Source organism: Kwoniella dendrophila, chromosome 1 (genome assembly GCF_036810415.1).
Source record: "Kwoniella dendrophila CBS 6074 chromosome 1, complete sequence".
Taxonomy (NCBI): Eukaryota; Fungi; Basidiomycota; class Tremellomycetes; order Tremellales; family Cryptococcaceae; genus Kwoniella; species Kwoniella dendrophila.
In genome coordinates this window covers 3,631,624-3,647,163 of record NC_089476.1, presented here as the reverse complement: position 1 = coordinate 3,647,163, position 15,540 = coordinate 3,631,624, and the positions used below count along the sequence as shown (strand labels likewise).

The following is a 15,540-nucleotide window of genomic DNA, read 5'->3' as shown; positions in this document are numbered from 1 at the left end:
ATGAGATTGTTTTCAACATTATCAGACCAAGAAAAAATTTATCAAGACATATTAGCTTAGCATTATTTACCAAATTTTGAAGAGGTTCATCCTTATTATCGAATTTCAATTTTTGAAATTGATATTTATAAGCACCTCAATCATTTCACTCATGTCAAGTCAATCTAAAAATAATTCAACTTTTTCATCAAATACTGTTATTAATTTATCATTACCTTCTAAACCAACTACTTCATTAAATCAAAAAGATTTAGCTCCTCCTTCATCTTCTTCCTCATCAATTAAAGCTCAACCTATTTTATCCTCATCATCATTACCACTTAAACCGACCACTTCAACCTCAATCCCATCTGATAGAAGAGAAAGAACAACAATAGGTAGAAGAAGTTCGAGATCACCTGTACCAAGTTATAGAAGAAGAGAAACGGAAACTTATCTTCCTCCACCTTCACCTCCATTTCAAAGTAGAAGAGATAGATATCAATATCATTCACCTTCACCAGAGAGAGGAAGCAGAAGAGGAAGAGACAGCTATAGAGTTAGATCACCTTCTCCATATCACTCAAAATCAGTCAAAGATACTTTCATACCAAGGAGGAGTCCATCAAGATCAAGGTCAAGAACCAGGTTTAGGTCGAGGTCAATTAGTCGGTCTCCCTCATATAGATATCGAAGTCCCGTAAGAAGACGACCGTATTCTCCTTCCCCTCCTCCTCGGTATAATCCTCCTTCAATAATCGGAATCAGAGGTCGATCAAGGTCATTTACACGATCCCCTTCCCCTTTACCCTACAGACAGAGAAGACTACGTTCCCCGTCCTTTGACAGAGGACAGCGCTTTAGACCAGCTACTTCACCCAAGAAATATATACCTGAGAACGGCATTCATTCAAATAGGGAGAACAAGCACATAGAAGATAAGCGTTTAAGCTTGAAAAATAGACTGGGTGGCTTTGCTAAGCAAAGTGAAGTACAAGAAAAGTACGTTATCTTGATCAATACTATTCGTTATACCCAATATATTTTCTCGTGACTAACAAAATTTCGGTTATCCTCTGCAGAGAAAGGTCCTCAACATCTTCTATTCCAAATAAAAGACCTCCTTCACCTCCAACGACCCCATCTGATCCTACTCCAAAGCTTCTAAAATCTATACCAACAGGTCCCAAAGGCTCCAGATTATTTTCTTCCATCTCTTCAGGTCCAAACATACACAAAGCTTTACCTACCGGACCAAAATCTCAAATCCCTATTTTAGCTTCAACTTCGAGTGCACCCATAAGTGAATCTATTGAACAGGCCAAGCAAATATCTACAGATCGCCGATCAACTAGTCCTTTACCGGAATTAGAGGAAGATATGCCTGGACCATCAAGGTATAGGTCGAAAGGCGGCAGTGCACCCAAGAGGGGTGGTGGTGGATCAAGTAATGGATCAATAACTGGACCAAGTGGAAGTACGCGGCAGTTAACACCACCGCTGAGAGATCGTGCTCAGATAATTAATCAATATGGTAGTGGGGTAACGTTAAAGTCTCAATGGTTAGATAACCCCAAAGCCCCCCTAGCAAATTTCTTGGGTAATGGTAGTGGTGGTGCCCATCTCGATCAAGAATATAGAGCAGAAGAAGGTCTCATAGGGAACAAGAAAATTTTTAGGTAAGTTATCAACTTGAGTGATGATTTTCCTTCAGCCACATAACTTATAATCGTAATCCAGAGTAACGGTGGCAGGCGATGCAAGATCAGAAATCCTGGGAGTAGGAGACCATGGAAGTAGGAAAGAAGCAGAAAAATTAGCAGCTTTGAGCGCTGTTCTTCAGCTAACCGCTGCTGGCTTAGTAAGTGCATTATGGAACAGGCTTGATTGCATGTACTGCTCAGCTAAGCCCCTTCGAACAGCTGGATCAAGGCAAATCAGGTGGGAAATCACCCATGTCCAACAATGGTAATGGTACAACATCTTCGACTCCGATATCCGGTGGAAGTAATGAAACAGCAAACCTCTCTGACGGTTCGACAATATCCTATGATCGTGCTAGACAGTTTATGGAATATTATTGTTCTCGTTATAAATTTGGTAAACCAGATATAGAATTCTCACTGACGTCCCAGACTTCGCATAAAGGGCGTAAAGGTAGGACTATGACCAATATGATCTGGGATGCTGTGATAACAGTAGGAAATAGGAGGATTGGTATGGGACAATCAGCAACTAAAAAAGGGGCCCAAGTAAAAGCTTATTTGGATGTAACCCAATACTTGGAAAGTTGTGATCCAGGTTTATGGAAGGATTTCGTTGAAGCTTCTAAACAAGATAAAAGTGCCAATATAGGTTTAGCACCTCATCTCGTGTTTCAAATGTCAGATGCCTTGAACGAAGATATTCAAGGTTTATGTGGTGATATCAGGAATTCAAGATTGTGGGCAAATGCTCCTCCTTCAAGTTCAGTCTCTCATAACGACCAAACTCAACCTTTACCAGGATGGAGATCAGGAAATAATTATCAACTTAGTGATAGAGAATTACAAGATAAGTCACTTGAATTACAAGACAGATTAGCATCATATCAAAGTAATCCAAAATTGGAGAGTATGAGGAATCAGCGTAACGCTCTTCCCGTTACTTCTCGTGCTACAGAAATTTTAGCTAAGATCGAAGTCAACGATGTAACTATTGTTATGGCTGCTACTGGATCTGGAAAGACGACTCAGATACCACAATTACTGTTCGATGATTATATAAATAGAGGTCAAGGTGCTAAATGTAATATAGTTTGTACCCAACCGAGAAGATTAGCGGCAATGTCAGTAGCCGAACGTATAGCAGATGAAAGAGGTCAATCCTTGGGTAAAGAAATTGGTTATCAAGTTAGATTCGATGTCAAATTACCTCAACCTAATGGAAGTATAACTTTCTGCACGACTGGTATATTCCTCAAGAGAATGCAATCGGCTTTAGGTACTACGGCTGATCCTAACGCTGTAGCAAGGATGGATGAAGTCACCCACATTGTCGTCGATGAAGTACATGAAAGAGATATAGATACCGACTTATTATTAGTGGTGTTGAAACGATTACTGGCCGATCGACTATCCAGAAAGAAACCTTTGAAGGTTATCCTGATGTCAGCTACTATCGATCCTACATTATTCAAGACTTACTTTGCAGATGCTCGTGGTCGTCAAGCTCCTGTGGCTGAAGTACCTGGACGTACCTTCCCTGTTGAACGAACATACTTGGATCATATTGTGCCACAACTTCAAGGACTCCCCTCAAACAAAGGTGGGTGGGTATTCAACGAGAAAAATGTAGTTGAATACCTGTCGAAAGAGTTGAGTCGTGATCCAGCAAATTTCGGTCCAAATTCTGGTATGGGTTTGGAGATCCCTTATCCGTTAGTTGCTCTGACTATCGCCGATGTGATGAAGCGGTCAAACGATGGACATGTCTTGGTATTCTTACCAGGCTGGGATGAGATCAAGAAAGTAGCCGATATTTTAACGGATTCAAGAAAACCTCTATTGGGAACCAATTTCAACGATATGTCAAGATACAGTATTCACTATTTACATTCAACCATTCCAGCAGCAGAACAAAAGGAAGTCTTCAAGCCTCCCCCAAAAGGTGTTAGAAGAATTATATTAGCCACAAATATCGCAGAAACGTCGATAACTATTCCAGATGTTGTATATGTTGTCGATACTGCCCGAGTAAAGGAGAAGAGATACGATCCAGAAAGACATATGTCATCCCTTGTTTCTGCTTGGGTAGGATCTTCAAATCTGAATCAAAGAGCCGGTAGAGCTGGAAGACATAGAGAAGGTGAATACTATGGCTTAATATCCAAGAAAAGATTAGAAGCACTTGAACCTCATCAATTAGTTGAAATGAAGCGAAGTGATCTGAGTAACGTTGTCATGCACGTCAAAGCACTCAATCTTGGTCAAGTGGAAAAAGTTCTCGCAGCGACTATCGAGCCTCCAGCATCAAACCGAATCGTAGCTGCAATGGAAACTTTAAGAATGCTTGGAGCATTAGATGCTAATCAAAATTTAACTTCACTTGGTAAAGTTTTACTTCAACTCCCAGTTGAAGCAGCAATTGGAAAACTATGTTTATATGGATCTTTCTTTAGATGTTTGGATTCTGCGTTAACTCTAGCAGCAGTGTTAACCAATCGTGATCCATTCTTAGCTCCAATAGCACTAAAAGCTGAAGCTGATAAAATAAAAGATTCATGGTGTCCTCCATCATTCAGATCAGATCCTTTAGCTATTGTTTCAGTATACAATCAATGGAATGATATGGATGATAGAGGTGATTATCGAACAGCAAACCAATTCTGTTCAGATAACTTCTTATCAAAGCCTACAATGTTACAAATCAAACAAGTTAAACAAAGTTTATTACAATCTCTAGACCAAGTTGGTGTGATCGCTATTTCAGCTGGTGGTAATTCACTCAATTCAATTTCAAGGGGTAGTCGATATAGAAGATTAACTATACCTCCAATATTAAATCAAAATGGAAACAGTCTTCCTCTCTTAGCTGCTCTTATTGCTATGGCTAATGCACCTAACTTTGCATTGAGAACTTCTGATAAAACCTGCCGAACTTCTCAGGATAAAGTGAGTCATGATTTTAAACTGTTTGAAGTGGATTCCCGCTAATAACCATATATTGTTTTAGACTGTGTTCATTCATGCTTCTTCGGTAAACTCAAGACGAAGAGAGACAGGTGGACCTGAACAAGCTTCTGTATCATTTAATCCTGCAGAGAAGAAATTGTATTCATTTGGCGAAAAATCAAGAAATGTTCCATTGGGTGCAAAAGATCCTAATGGTGGTATAACACAATTAAGATCGGTTACAAGATTAGATCCAATGACATATATGTTATTTGGTGCGTATGAATTAGTTGTTACTCAAAGAGGATTAGAATGTGATAATTGGTTGCCTGTTATAGGTAACTTACATGCTTTAGATGATTTACAAAGACTAAAAGTCTTGTTAGATGGTTGCATGTTAAGAGTTTTTCAATGTGTTGGTAAAAGTTTGATTAAGGATAGAGATGAAAGGTGGAGAATAAATGGTCAATCACATACAAGAGATTCAATGAATATAAATCATAATTCCAATAACAATAACAATGATAGTCATAATGAAAATGACGATGAAGTATCGGAAAATGAGTCTGATGATGAAGATGATGATGACGAAAAGAATAAAGATAAAATCAATATTCAACCTTTATCGCAAGATGAAATTAAAGAATTAGAATTGTTGACTACTGATGTAGTTAGAATTTTAGATGCTTATGCTTCTGAAAGACAAGGTACAAATGGTACGAATAGTGTGGCTAGTAGTCGACCTGTTACACCAGGATTCGTAGGTCATAATCATGGTTATGGTAATGGTAATAGTAACGGTAAAAACCAGTCAAAATCCACAACATCAACGAGTAATTATAAGAACGATTATGGTAATGCGAATACTTCAAATCTAACTAGAAGTGGTAAACCAAAGAAAATAGAAGAGAATGATTATGGTGGATGGTGATAGTGTATGAACCAAAATCATATATTAGTAGAATCGAACAGGAAATAGTTGGATACAAGAGAAACCAAATTAAAATTTGCATCACAGCATCGTCAGCATCATCATCGTAATTCAAAAACATGCATATAATATAATAAATGTGGTACACCAATTTAGCGATGACTGGTCTTACTGTATAAAATATATCTGAATCGCCCTTACAATATCCGCGACTCTTTCTAACTAATTGATAGCAACTACGAACCTATTACATAAAAATAAGTATTAAATCTAAATTGATATCTGTAAAATTCCTTATCCTTTTAAGGCTATATACAATAATACCTACAGTATCTGCAATATTCCCTAAAGTACATATCTGAAACTGAGATCTTTGACATCTGATTCATTATCGAAAGAACTTCCAGGTTTAGCAATAGCACTTTCATTACCTTCAGAAGCAAGTCTGTCTCTTCTTCTATTTTCAAGTTTACAGATTAAGGTAAACGCAGCCATAGTCAACATGTAAACAATGTAAAGTGCTACAATTGTTCTCATGGCCGTTCTATAAAGTGGTTTTTCTTGAGCTAAGAAGAGTTCTATATGATTTCAGGAGAGACAAAAAAGCGAGATGTTAATAAACATTCAATTTCGTATTGAAAAATCCATGAGGTAATAGATAATACTTACGAGGACCACAGATTGAACCTGTTGCATATCCAATGTAGAAGAAAGTTGAGAAAAGTGTTTTACGGGTATGACCTTTGATGTTTGATGAAATGATTGATAAATTCACAATGACAATACCTTGATTACATGTGGCTAATAAGTTTTCCGATCAAATATTTAGCTGAAATTATCACCTATAAAGAAAGGTATGAATGACTTCAACTCACTCATCCAAAGAGCACCTGCTAAAGGCCATTTGTTTTTACCGTAAGGAAGAGTTTGTAATAAAATAGCTCCGATGAATGGAATAAAAGCTAATCCAACTTGGATATAACCTCTACCATTTGGATACCATCTACAACCAAATACAGCAATAAATAAACAGACAAGCTGCATACCACATGCAGGAAGTTGTAATACGGTAGTCTAAGCACAAATAAGAAACCCAGAATTAGCTGATGGATTTTTATGTACGTTTATCGGTATAGTATATGCTCTCTTTTCACTCACAATGAAGGTACTGTAGCCGAGCCCATTCAAGATCAAAGTACCGAATTGTAAGACTGTACAAGCACATAAACAGAAAGCCCATATGAAAGTGAGGTAGAACTATGAGTGACCGAACAAAGTGAGCGACAGTAGTACAATCAAAATGATCACCCGCAGTTCATATCAGATATCGAGATACTTACTCTAACATCTTTGATAGTATCCCAAAATTGATCCCATTTCCATTCTTTTGATTGAGCACTTGCATGTTCTCTTGCCACTCTATCTATAGCAATTTGACGATCACCTTCAGATAAGAACCAAGCTTTTTTAGCATCGACAGGAATGAAATAAGTGAATAATAAACCAATTATAATTGATAAAGCTCCTGCGACCAACATTGCAATTCTCCATCCTGCTAAAGAACCTTTAATTGAAGATAAACCATATAAGAATAAACCTCCAATACCCTGAGCAATAACATCTGCACCGTATAAACAAGCAAATCTTGCTGGATGTTCTGCTTTACAATACCAGAATGAGATCAAAACGATGAATGCTGGATAAGCACTAAAGATAACCATTACATAAATCAGCTGTGAGCCACATATAATGTTGCTCATGATGATGTAGATAAGTTGCGATATTTACCTTCCTTCCATCAAACTATTGAGGGAAAAAACCAAGTCAGCTTGCTCGATCATCCTGTGTACCTGTTTGAAGATGACGACCTACCCAAGTAAGAATCGAAGAGCTAGTAGATCTCTAGCATTTTGAGGTGCAGCTTGAGCCATCATTACACCGCCCCATAATATAACAGTGACTGAACTCATAAGGTACCTCAAGGTACATCAGCTTAATTCGATGTATAACCCAAATGTACGAGCGATGACTTACCACCGACATAAGCTCTAATTGAGAACATATGAAGCACTTTAATGGAGATAAATTGAGATGCAAGTGTACCGAAATAGAAAATACTAGAAGCCCATCTACTCGTACATTGAATGAGGTCGGAATGATCAGCTCATAAATACCTCTTTGCGGTCCATTCAAAGCTGACTTACGAATATTCTTGACCTTTTAAATGTAAATCCTTTTGTAAACCGAAAATAGCAGCAAAAGATAAACCTCTTTTATCGAGATATTGACAAAAATAAACTAAAGAAGCTAAAGGTAATACGATTGAATCAATCTTACGTAGTACTCTTCGATTATCTTCTTCACTGATTTCAATAAATTCAGCTGGTTCATGAGAAACATCATGCTCAACTTTTCTTTCTTCATCGATGATTGGATCATCATGGTTATTGAGTTGATGAGACATCTTTAAGTTGAAGATGTATAATTAATCACTATACTTGTCCTGATAGTATTCTTGATTTCTCTTGAGAGAAGAAGTACTATTGCTGAAATTTGGAAGAACCAGACATTAGGACGACTCAATATATACTTGATACTTTGTGATAAGATCTATAAGAGGGTGTTCTAACCCTTTAGGTCACCGTCTTTCAGCCAAGCCACAGAACCAGAGAAAAGATTGAGACCCGGACATACCGTAAACCTTCTCTTAAATGAATAACAAAAAGGAGTAAAATTGGTTCCTCGGGATGAAGAGCAATTCCCTGAGCAGCCTATTTGCTTATCGGTTAAGCATATATATGATACACATACAGGTCAGTGTCTATCGCCTATAATACAGTATCAACCCTGTTCATTAGGCGAGAATCGGTAGGGATCATAGATAAACCCCTTCGGTGCTCCATGACCCCATATTTCTTCTTCGGTTACTCAAGTGATCAGTCATGTGAAGCTACTAGCAAACGTCGAGGGTCAGAACACCGAAGTTCAGGTTGAGCGCCTCATTGTTTGAAAATATATAATCTGACTTCGGTTGGTCAGACCAATTTTTTCGGACTACAGATTGGGAATCGGACTTGTCCGAAAGCGAGAATGCGATGGTGTTGCAAAACAACCATCAACTTTAGCTTTTCTTCCCTGGATTTCATTTCTTTTGTTCATATCAAATCACCAGAAGATTGCTTATATATTTGGGAAAGCATGGTACTCTTTCCACCGGAGCGGACAATCCGACAGGCTATGGGATGCCGAGGACCTTTGAGTAGCCGTTTCCGCTATGGTCTATTCGAGTTGTCGAGTATGTCAAAATCATGTTACCCATCTGTCTATAATTTTGGAAGTCAAGATTCAGTCTTTTGAGTTCATCTTACTTCCTATAGACAGTATACAGCGAGACTTGACAGAATGGGAAACGTACTTTCTGGTAGTGAGTGATAGTGATCTGATGGTGGACTTACCGCTGACAAGTCATCCAGATTACACATACGATACTACCACTGCCGACCTTGGCAAGTTGGGTAAAATAGAGGGTACTTTGATTGACGGAAGGTCAGTAGAATACTTTTTAGCGATATACACCGACTTACGATGTACTATGTCAAATTTTGTAGAGTCAAACGATTCCTTAATGTACCATATGCTTTACCTCCAACCGGTGAACACAGATGGAAAAGGCCAAGAGCTTTACCTGAAGATTACACTTATGTGAGTCAATCATTTACCTTTCAATGCGAGTGTTGCTTGTAGCCAGGACTGATATTCATTGATTTTTTGCAAAAAAAAATAGTCGAAAGATGAAAATCCATTTGATGCAAAAAATTTTGGTCAACCATGTCCACAACCAAATTATACTTCTCTACCTGTAGCTGAAACTGCTGGTGAAGGTAAAAAGTCATTCCCATACGATGAAGATTGTTTAAGAATGAATATCTGGTTACCATCTGGTCCTGCGCCAGAAGGTGGATTTTCCACTTATGTTTGGCTTCATGGGTAAGCAAAGTTTACATATCAGGTCGTTACAGTGGCATTTACTGATTCTTTCTCTTCAACTATATAGTGGTTGGTTCCAAATTGGTGATCCAAGTATCGATCCAAAGATGGATCCCACAGAAGTGAGCATCGTTGAACGGAACTACCGGCGCAGCATGACTAATGTTATGAATTGTTCTGTTTTAGCTTATTACCACTGGAGGTTTGAATTGTATCTTGTAAGTTTTTCCATTGATTAGCGTATGAAGCAGGAGTATGTGCTTATACCCGGATTTAGCATTTCTGTAGGATACCGATTAGGTGCATTAGGTTTCCTTGCCTCTGAAGAGCTTCTCGAGGAATCAGGTGATGGATCAGTTGGAAATTATGGTCTATGGGATCAAAGAGCTTGTCTTGAATGGGTACACAAGAATATCGCTTTGTTAGGTGGTAATCCTAGACGAGTCGTTTTGGGAGGTAGATCGGCCGGTTCTTATGCTACCCAGTAAGTCCATATCGATGGGATAAAATAATATACTGACATAATAATTACAGTGCTCATCTTGTTCACGACACATTATTGGCTAAACCCACTGAAGGAGGATTATTCCAGCGTTGCATCATGTAAGTTGAGAATTTCCGGCTTTCAAGCTGTTAGGGGAGCGAGAACGGTCATCTGATAGACACATCTTTTGTCGTTATATCATCTGTACAGGATATCAAACGTAAGTCAGTTTCCTCATAGGGTTGAGAGATTATTTACTAATTCAATATTCTTTTTTCCTTTTGATGAATTAGGCCATACCATGTTTACCAAAACAATTATCGGATGTTCAAGAACAATTTGAACAACTTTTAACTGCATTAGAAATTCCATTAACTTTATCAGGTTCAGAAAAATTAGCAAGACTGAGACAGGTTTCAGCTGAATTACTTATGGAAAAAGTTATGACTATTGAACAATATACTTTTAGACAAGTTCAAGATGGTGTTTTATTCCGTACGTTGAACTGTCAGAACTTCCTTTCTCGAAAAGGGATATTAAGCTAATGAACGATATATCATGATTAACGATGAATATACAGCATCAAGTAAAACCTGGTTATATGATGGCAAAGTCGCTGAAGAATTCAAAAAACGTGATATGGCTGTTTATATAGGTGAAACCATGGATGAAGTAAGTAACGTTCTAGACATAGTACTTTGAGCAGTGAACACCTTGCCTTTTCATGGAGAGATATACTAATTATTGAAACTCCTGCTTTTTCTCTTTCTAGGAAACTCTATACAGATCGACTTTCTCTTTCTCAGATGAGAATGATATCAGAAAAGCATGTGTGCAGTATTATACCAGTGAGTTATCCGGAAATGAACCCGCTTGTGAAATCATCAACTCAGCTGTGACAGACTTACTTATTAAGTGATTTCATTTCGGTGTGACTAGAACCCGTCGCTGAAAAAATGATCGATCTCTACTTGAATCAGAAGATCAAAGTTCCATTTGCCCAGTAAGTCCTGTAGTTTCGCCTCTCGGATCTGTGTTTGTGTGTAACAAAGCAACCAAACTGATCACACTTGTTCGCGGCGTTATAGCCCAGATCCAGATCCAGAAGTGAATGAATATGCCAAAGTATTTGGTGATATAGTATCAGATTGTCAAGTCAGAGCGCCCAATAGATCATTTACAAGACAACTACGTCAAGCAGGCGTGCCTTTAGAAAATGTAAATCGTTATATTGTAGGTTGGGCACCAAAATTCGTAATTGATTTTTCACCACCAAAATTCGGTGTTACACATGCTATGGATAGACCAATTCATGTGAGTTTTTAACAGTACAGGATTCGAAGAGATTTGAGTGAAAAGGCCCTTTTTTTATTTACTGATAAGTTGATCTTGATTAATCGTCCACTATATTGTTGACTGTAATAGAATTTCTCAATTATGCATGGTCCATCGGTAGAAGAGGAAAAATTGATGAAAGAATGGATAAAAGATTATGTATGTTTCAAACCTCTGTTTTTGTGTTTTTTTTTTTCAACCCACGATTTTTGCCAACTTGTTTTAGCTGATCGACTGATGAATTTCAATATTGATTTTGGTATTGAATAGGCAAACTTTGTGAATTGGAGACCAATGAATTTCGGTACAAGAACTTGGGAACAAGTTAAAGTGTTAAGTCCAAAACATGGTGGTTCAATTCAAATTGAAGAAGATCTCAAATGGGGTTACCTTGAAAGGGTTTCTGCTATAATGGAAGAAAGAGAAGAAATTTAAGGATGACGATTTTATAAATCGGTCTTAAAGATATCTTTTTGAGTAGATAATAGTAGTAAATTTTCATAGATACCTAAATACATATACATATACTTATACAATTGGTCTGTACATATTATACATCTTTTTTACCTTTCCTTTCCGGATATAAAGTTTTGATATCTCTCTCGATTTCATGTAAAATTACATCGTGCAAAATCCTCGTCACGATCTGGGCAAAATATTGCACATTATAGTTGAATCTAAATGTAGTCGTCAATCTAAGAAGCTTGAATTGAACCTTGCCAATCTTGGACCGTATCACCATTGATATCAGATTGACCTTGAGCTTGTCCTTCATTACCTATACCTATATTTAGATTATCTGTAGTACCACTCAAAAACTGATTATCAAAAGGCCACCAATCATTCCAGGATATATTCGTGTTTAACAAATCTTCTGTATTGCTGGTTGAATCCAAAAGGAAATTACCAAAACCTATTAAATTATCTAAACCCATATCAATATTATCATATGATGTTGACAATGATGGTGGTATTGTGTTTTCATCGAATATTCCATTAAAGTATACAGGTGCATCTCTAAATACAGTGTTCAAGATAGAAGGGATGATTAGTAGAGCATATTATTGTAGATTATTTTAGGAAATCATATACTGACTGAGTTTGTGCAACAGTAATTGTATTATCATTTGCGTTGTCGATGTTTTCGGTTATTTGAGGTGCATTCGTGCTTGTATTCGGGTTTGTATTGCTGAGGGGAATATGAGAGGATCCACCAACTGAAGATCTCCTAGAATTAGATCTTTCTTCTAGAACCTTTGAATTATTTTGCAATACATCGTTACAAATTTCCGATAAAGACCTTAAAAACGCCGCGTGAAAGGCTCCAGTTAAGGTTGATGATACGGTAACTTGTTCTAACCTTTCTGCACACCTATCAAATAAATTGATAAAATATGATATATATTGTTTATCCAACATGACTGAAGCTATATTGGTATCGAAAATCTAGGTTTCATAACGTGTTATCCAGTCAATAATTATCAGAGCTGAGGTAAAATATTGGCTAAATTACACATTACTCACTTTATGCAAAAAGAAAGACGCATAAGCGAAATATAAATGCTTGGAATCTGTCACAATCAACATGTATTAGCTTTGCTGCTCTATCTCAGTACACATGAAACTTACCACAAGCGTAACGTAAAGTATCGTCCGACAGCTGTAGCATTACACTTAGTATGCCCAAGGAACCATTGATACACACACTCAAGGCTTCCCTTCGTTCTCTCTCATAATTTTCTTCAGATCTTGAGCTGTTATCGAATTCATTATATCGGAACAGCCGCTGAACCCATCGATGAGCGATCTATTGATAGGTCGTCAGTTCCGTATGATGGTAAAGCCCAAAACAATGTGCTGGAAAAAGGAATCAAATTTACAATAACTTTGGCATGTAGCGCGGATAAGTGTGCGTGTATCAACATTTCGGGTTCTAGGATACAATTAGTTGAAAATGAGCTCCATGATCTCTGACCTTTGTTTGAGCTGAAGAGTCTGCGTAGTGAGCGTGTCATTAACGATCACTCACCACTAGCAATTTGATCTTTTGTCCATTCATCCGCTTCCTTTTCCATTTCACGATATTCAGCTCCAACATCTAATAGATATGATCCTTGATGTAATTCATTATCTCTATCTATAGCTTCTATGTGGTTTGCCAATAGCCTTCTTAATCTTACATTTCCAGCAAGTCTAAAATCAGGTATGAGGCATATAGGAGAATCGATGAACTGTGCACTACGTGGTTAGACGATGATATTAGCGTGTCGTCAAAAAGGCGAATTTTTTGAAAAAAAAAAGATGATTCGGAACTTACGCATTTCTACTCAAAGAACTTTCGGGCATCATACAAGGTTTTGCTGTTTGTCCACAGTAATTATAACTAATTCATTAATTTCGACCGATTTGTGAGTAAAGCGTAGAAAATATTAACTGATGATCAATACTTACCGTCTATCCGCCGCATAAATTACCAGCCATATTCTCTGTCTGTTTCTATTCCTCCTTTCATCGTAATCAGGAGTCGGACTAGCTAGATCTAGATCTACAGCTATACGACATGCCTATGGCAGAGTGAAATCCAACAAAGTCAAGCTCTTCTGTTTTTTGTTCGTCATAGATGATAGTTGAATATTTTGTGACTCACCATACCCAAAAGGATATAACTATTTTCATCATCTGCTTCTTTATATTCAGTCATAACGTATCTATGCGCACGTATAAAAGTTTTCGTTTTTTTGTATTGTCAATTTTTAGATATCTAGAGTGACTATTTGAGTGATTAAACACTTGACTCACAAGGCTTGTACAGTTTCTTCACTTTCAATGTTATCTGCAAAAACCCTTAACATTTGGTCTTTTGCTAAAGCCAAACATTTTTTATGTATAATTCTATTTATTGATTGGTCAAATTTCATTGATATAGCCAGTATAACGCAAAACAAGAAATTTGATGTATTCCTAACGTATTCTAACGAAAACAGATTAGTATATATAAAATGGGAGATATGTTTAGGTAATTACAAAAGCGTTCTAGTCAATGCAACTCACCATAAGTATGTAATATCGGATCAAATATGAATACTCTATTTGCTAGTTTATTCATAAATCTAAAGAGAGGATGATGGAATCACATATGATGTTATATTATCATTAAAGACATTTCAATCGATTGATGAGTCAAATCACAAGCTCACTTACAGGTCGAATAGTTTTTTACCAGTAACCTCATCAACATAACTACAAGTTATAGGATCTTCTCTAAATAAAGAATAATTGTTAGTCGTTTTTGTTATATTTTCTTTTGATTTTTTGATTGTGAATAATCTTGATATCGATGATATTTTACTTGCGGATGGGCCAATGTCATTGTTATTGCTGTTATTATTATTCGTGTTGTTATATGGGTTGTTGTAATCATCAATAGCATAATAGTCATTGTTATTTGTATCGCCATTGATTCTACCATTGGAATGATATTCATCTTGTTCATGATGTTGTCCTTGATAGTTGCGATCATAAGCTAATCTGATCGATGAGGTTGGTAAGACTTGATGTACAGTTGATCTATATGGGGTTTCAATTTGTTGATGTAGTTGTTGATCATCATCATTTCTATTATAGTGTTTCTGACGTGACTTTTTGTAATTTACAACATGATCATATATCTCTTTCCTACTTTGATTGCCATTATTATCAATATTATAATATTCATCTGAATAATTCATATTATTATACCTTTCATCCGAAATTGATGATCTTTTTCTTCTTCTTATTCTCTGTTCATCATCATCATTTCCAGCTTTCATCTGTTGTGATAATGCATATTTCTCTTTTAAAGATGCTTTGACATCTTCTGATAATCTAGTACCAACTTTTCTACCTCTTTTATGTGGAATGAATTCACATTTAGCATGAGCTTTTAAACATTTTTCACAACTTCCAGGTACCAAGTCTGCATTTGCATTTGTTTCTGTTGAATTTGAATTCGAAGTTGAACTATATGTCGGTCCTAAACATTTTATCTTACGTTGTCTACATCTAAGACAAGCTCTATTGATAATTATCAAATCAAAGTATTTATATCAACACTTCCATATTTACTTTGAGGGGTTTAAGATAAGGAAAGACTTACGTTGGTTCTCTTGACGGAGGCATACTTTCCCTTGAAA

At 36.8% G+C, this 15,540-nt stretch overlaps 4 protein-coding genes across 4 annotated transcripts; 2 read left to right on the top strand and 2 right to left on the bottom strand.

Moving 5' to 3' along the window:
- Window positions 1-151: 151 nt before the first annotated feature.
- L201_001303 (uncharacterized protein) lies at window positions 152-5,562 on the top strand (the record flags this gene model as incomplete). Its single annotated transcript, XM_066217092.1, has 5 exons — window positions 152-981; window positions 1,062-1,658; window positions 1,720-1,840; window positions 1,902-4,631; window positions 4,693-5,562. The coding sequence occupies 5 exons, from the start codon at window positions 152-154 to the stop codon at window positions 5,560-5,562; spliced, it is 5,148 nt and encodes a 1,715-aa protein (XP_066073189.1).
- Window positions 5,563-5,907: 345 nt separating this feature from the next.
- Window positions 5,908-8,026, bottom strand: L201_001302 (uncharacterized protein; the record flags this gene model as incomplete). The annotated part of the gene is made up of 8 exons (XM_066217091.1): window positions 5,908-6,140; window positions 6,232-6,363; window positions 6,438-6,636; window positions 6,721-6,819; window positions 6,903-7,269; window positions 7,435-7,522; window positions 7,597-7,691; window positions 7,767-8,026. The coding sequence occupies 8 exons, from the start codon at window positions 8,024-8,026 to the stop codon at window positions 5,908-5,910; spliced, it is 1,473 nt and encodes a 490-aa protein (XP_066073188.1).
- Window positions 8,027-8,964: 938 nt separating this feature from the next.
- On the top strand, window positions 8,965-11,803 carry L201_001301 (uncharacterized protein; the record flags this gene model as incomplete). Its single annotated transcript, XM_066217090.1, has 16 exons — window positions 8,965-8,986; window positions 9,036-9,108; window positions 9,171-9,264; window positions 9,347-9,549; window positions 9,617-9,671; window positions 9,736-9,767; window positions 9,827-10,033; window positions 10,084-10,152; window positions 10,244-10,253; window positions 10,327-10,528; window positions 10,614-10,705; window positions 10,806-10,881; window positions 10,973-11,036; window positions 11,122-11,347; window positions 11,459-11,527; window positions 11,639-11,803. The coding sequence occupies 16 exons, from the start codon at window positions 8,965-8,967 to the stop codon at window positions 11,801-11,803; spliced, it is 1,659 nt and encodes a 552-aa protein (XP_066073187.1).
- A 260-nt stretch (window positions 11,804-12,063) lies between these two features.
- On the bottom strand, window positions 12,064-15,526 carry L201_001300 (uncharacterized protein; the record flags this gene model as incomplete). The annotated part of the gene is made up of 14 exons (XM_066217089.1): window positions 12,064-12,385; window positions 12,465-12,814; window positions 12,893-12,939; window positions 12,998-13,028; window positions 13,074-13,175; window positions 13,249-13,301; window positions 13,398-13,606; window positions 13,686-13,751; window positions 13,820-13,932; window positions 14,016-14,076; window positions 14,168-14,339; window positions 14,420-14,478; window positions 14,570-15,421; window positions 15,504-15,526. 14 exons carry the CDS (start codon window positions 15,524-15,526, stop codon window positions 12,064-12,066), a joined length of 2,460 nt encoding a protein of 819 aa, XP_066073186.1.
- Between the last annotated feature and the right edge of the window lie 14 nt (window positions 15,527-15,540).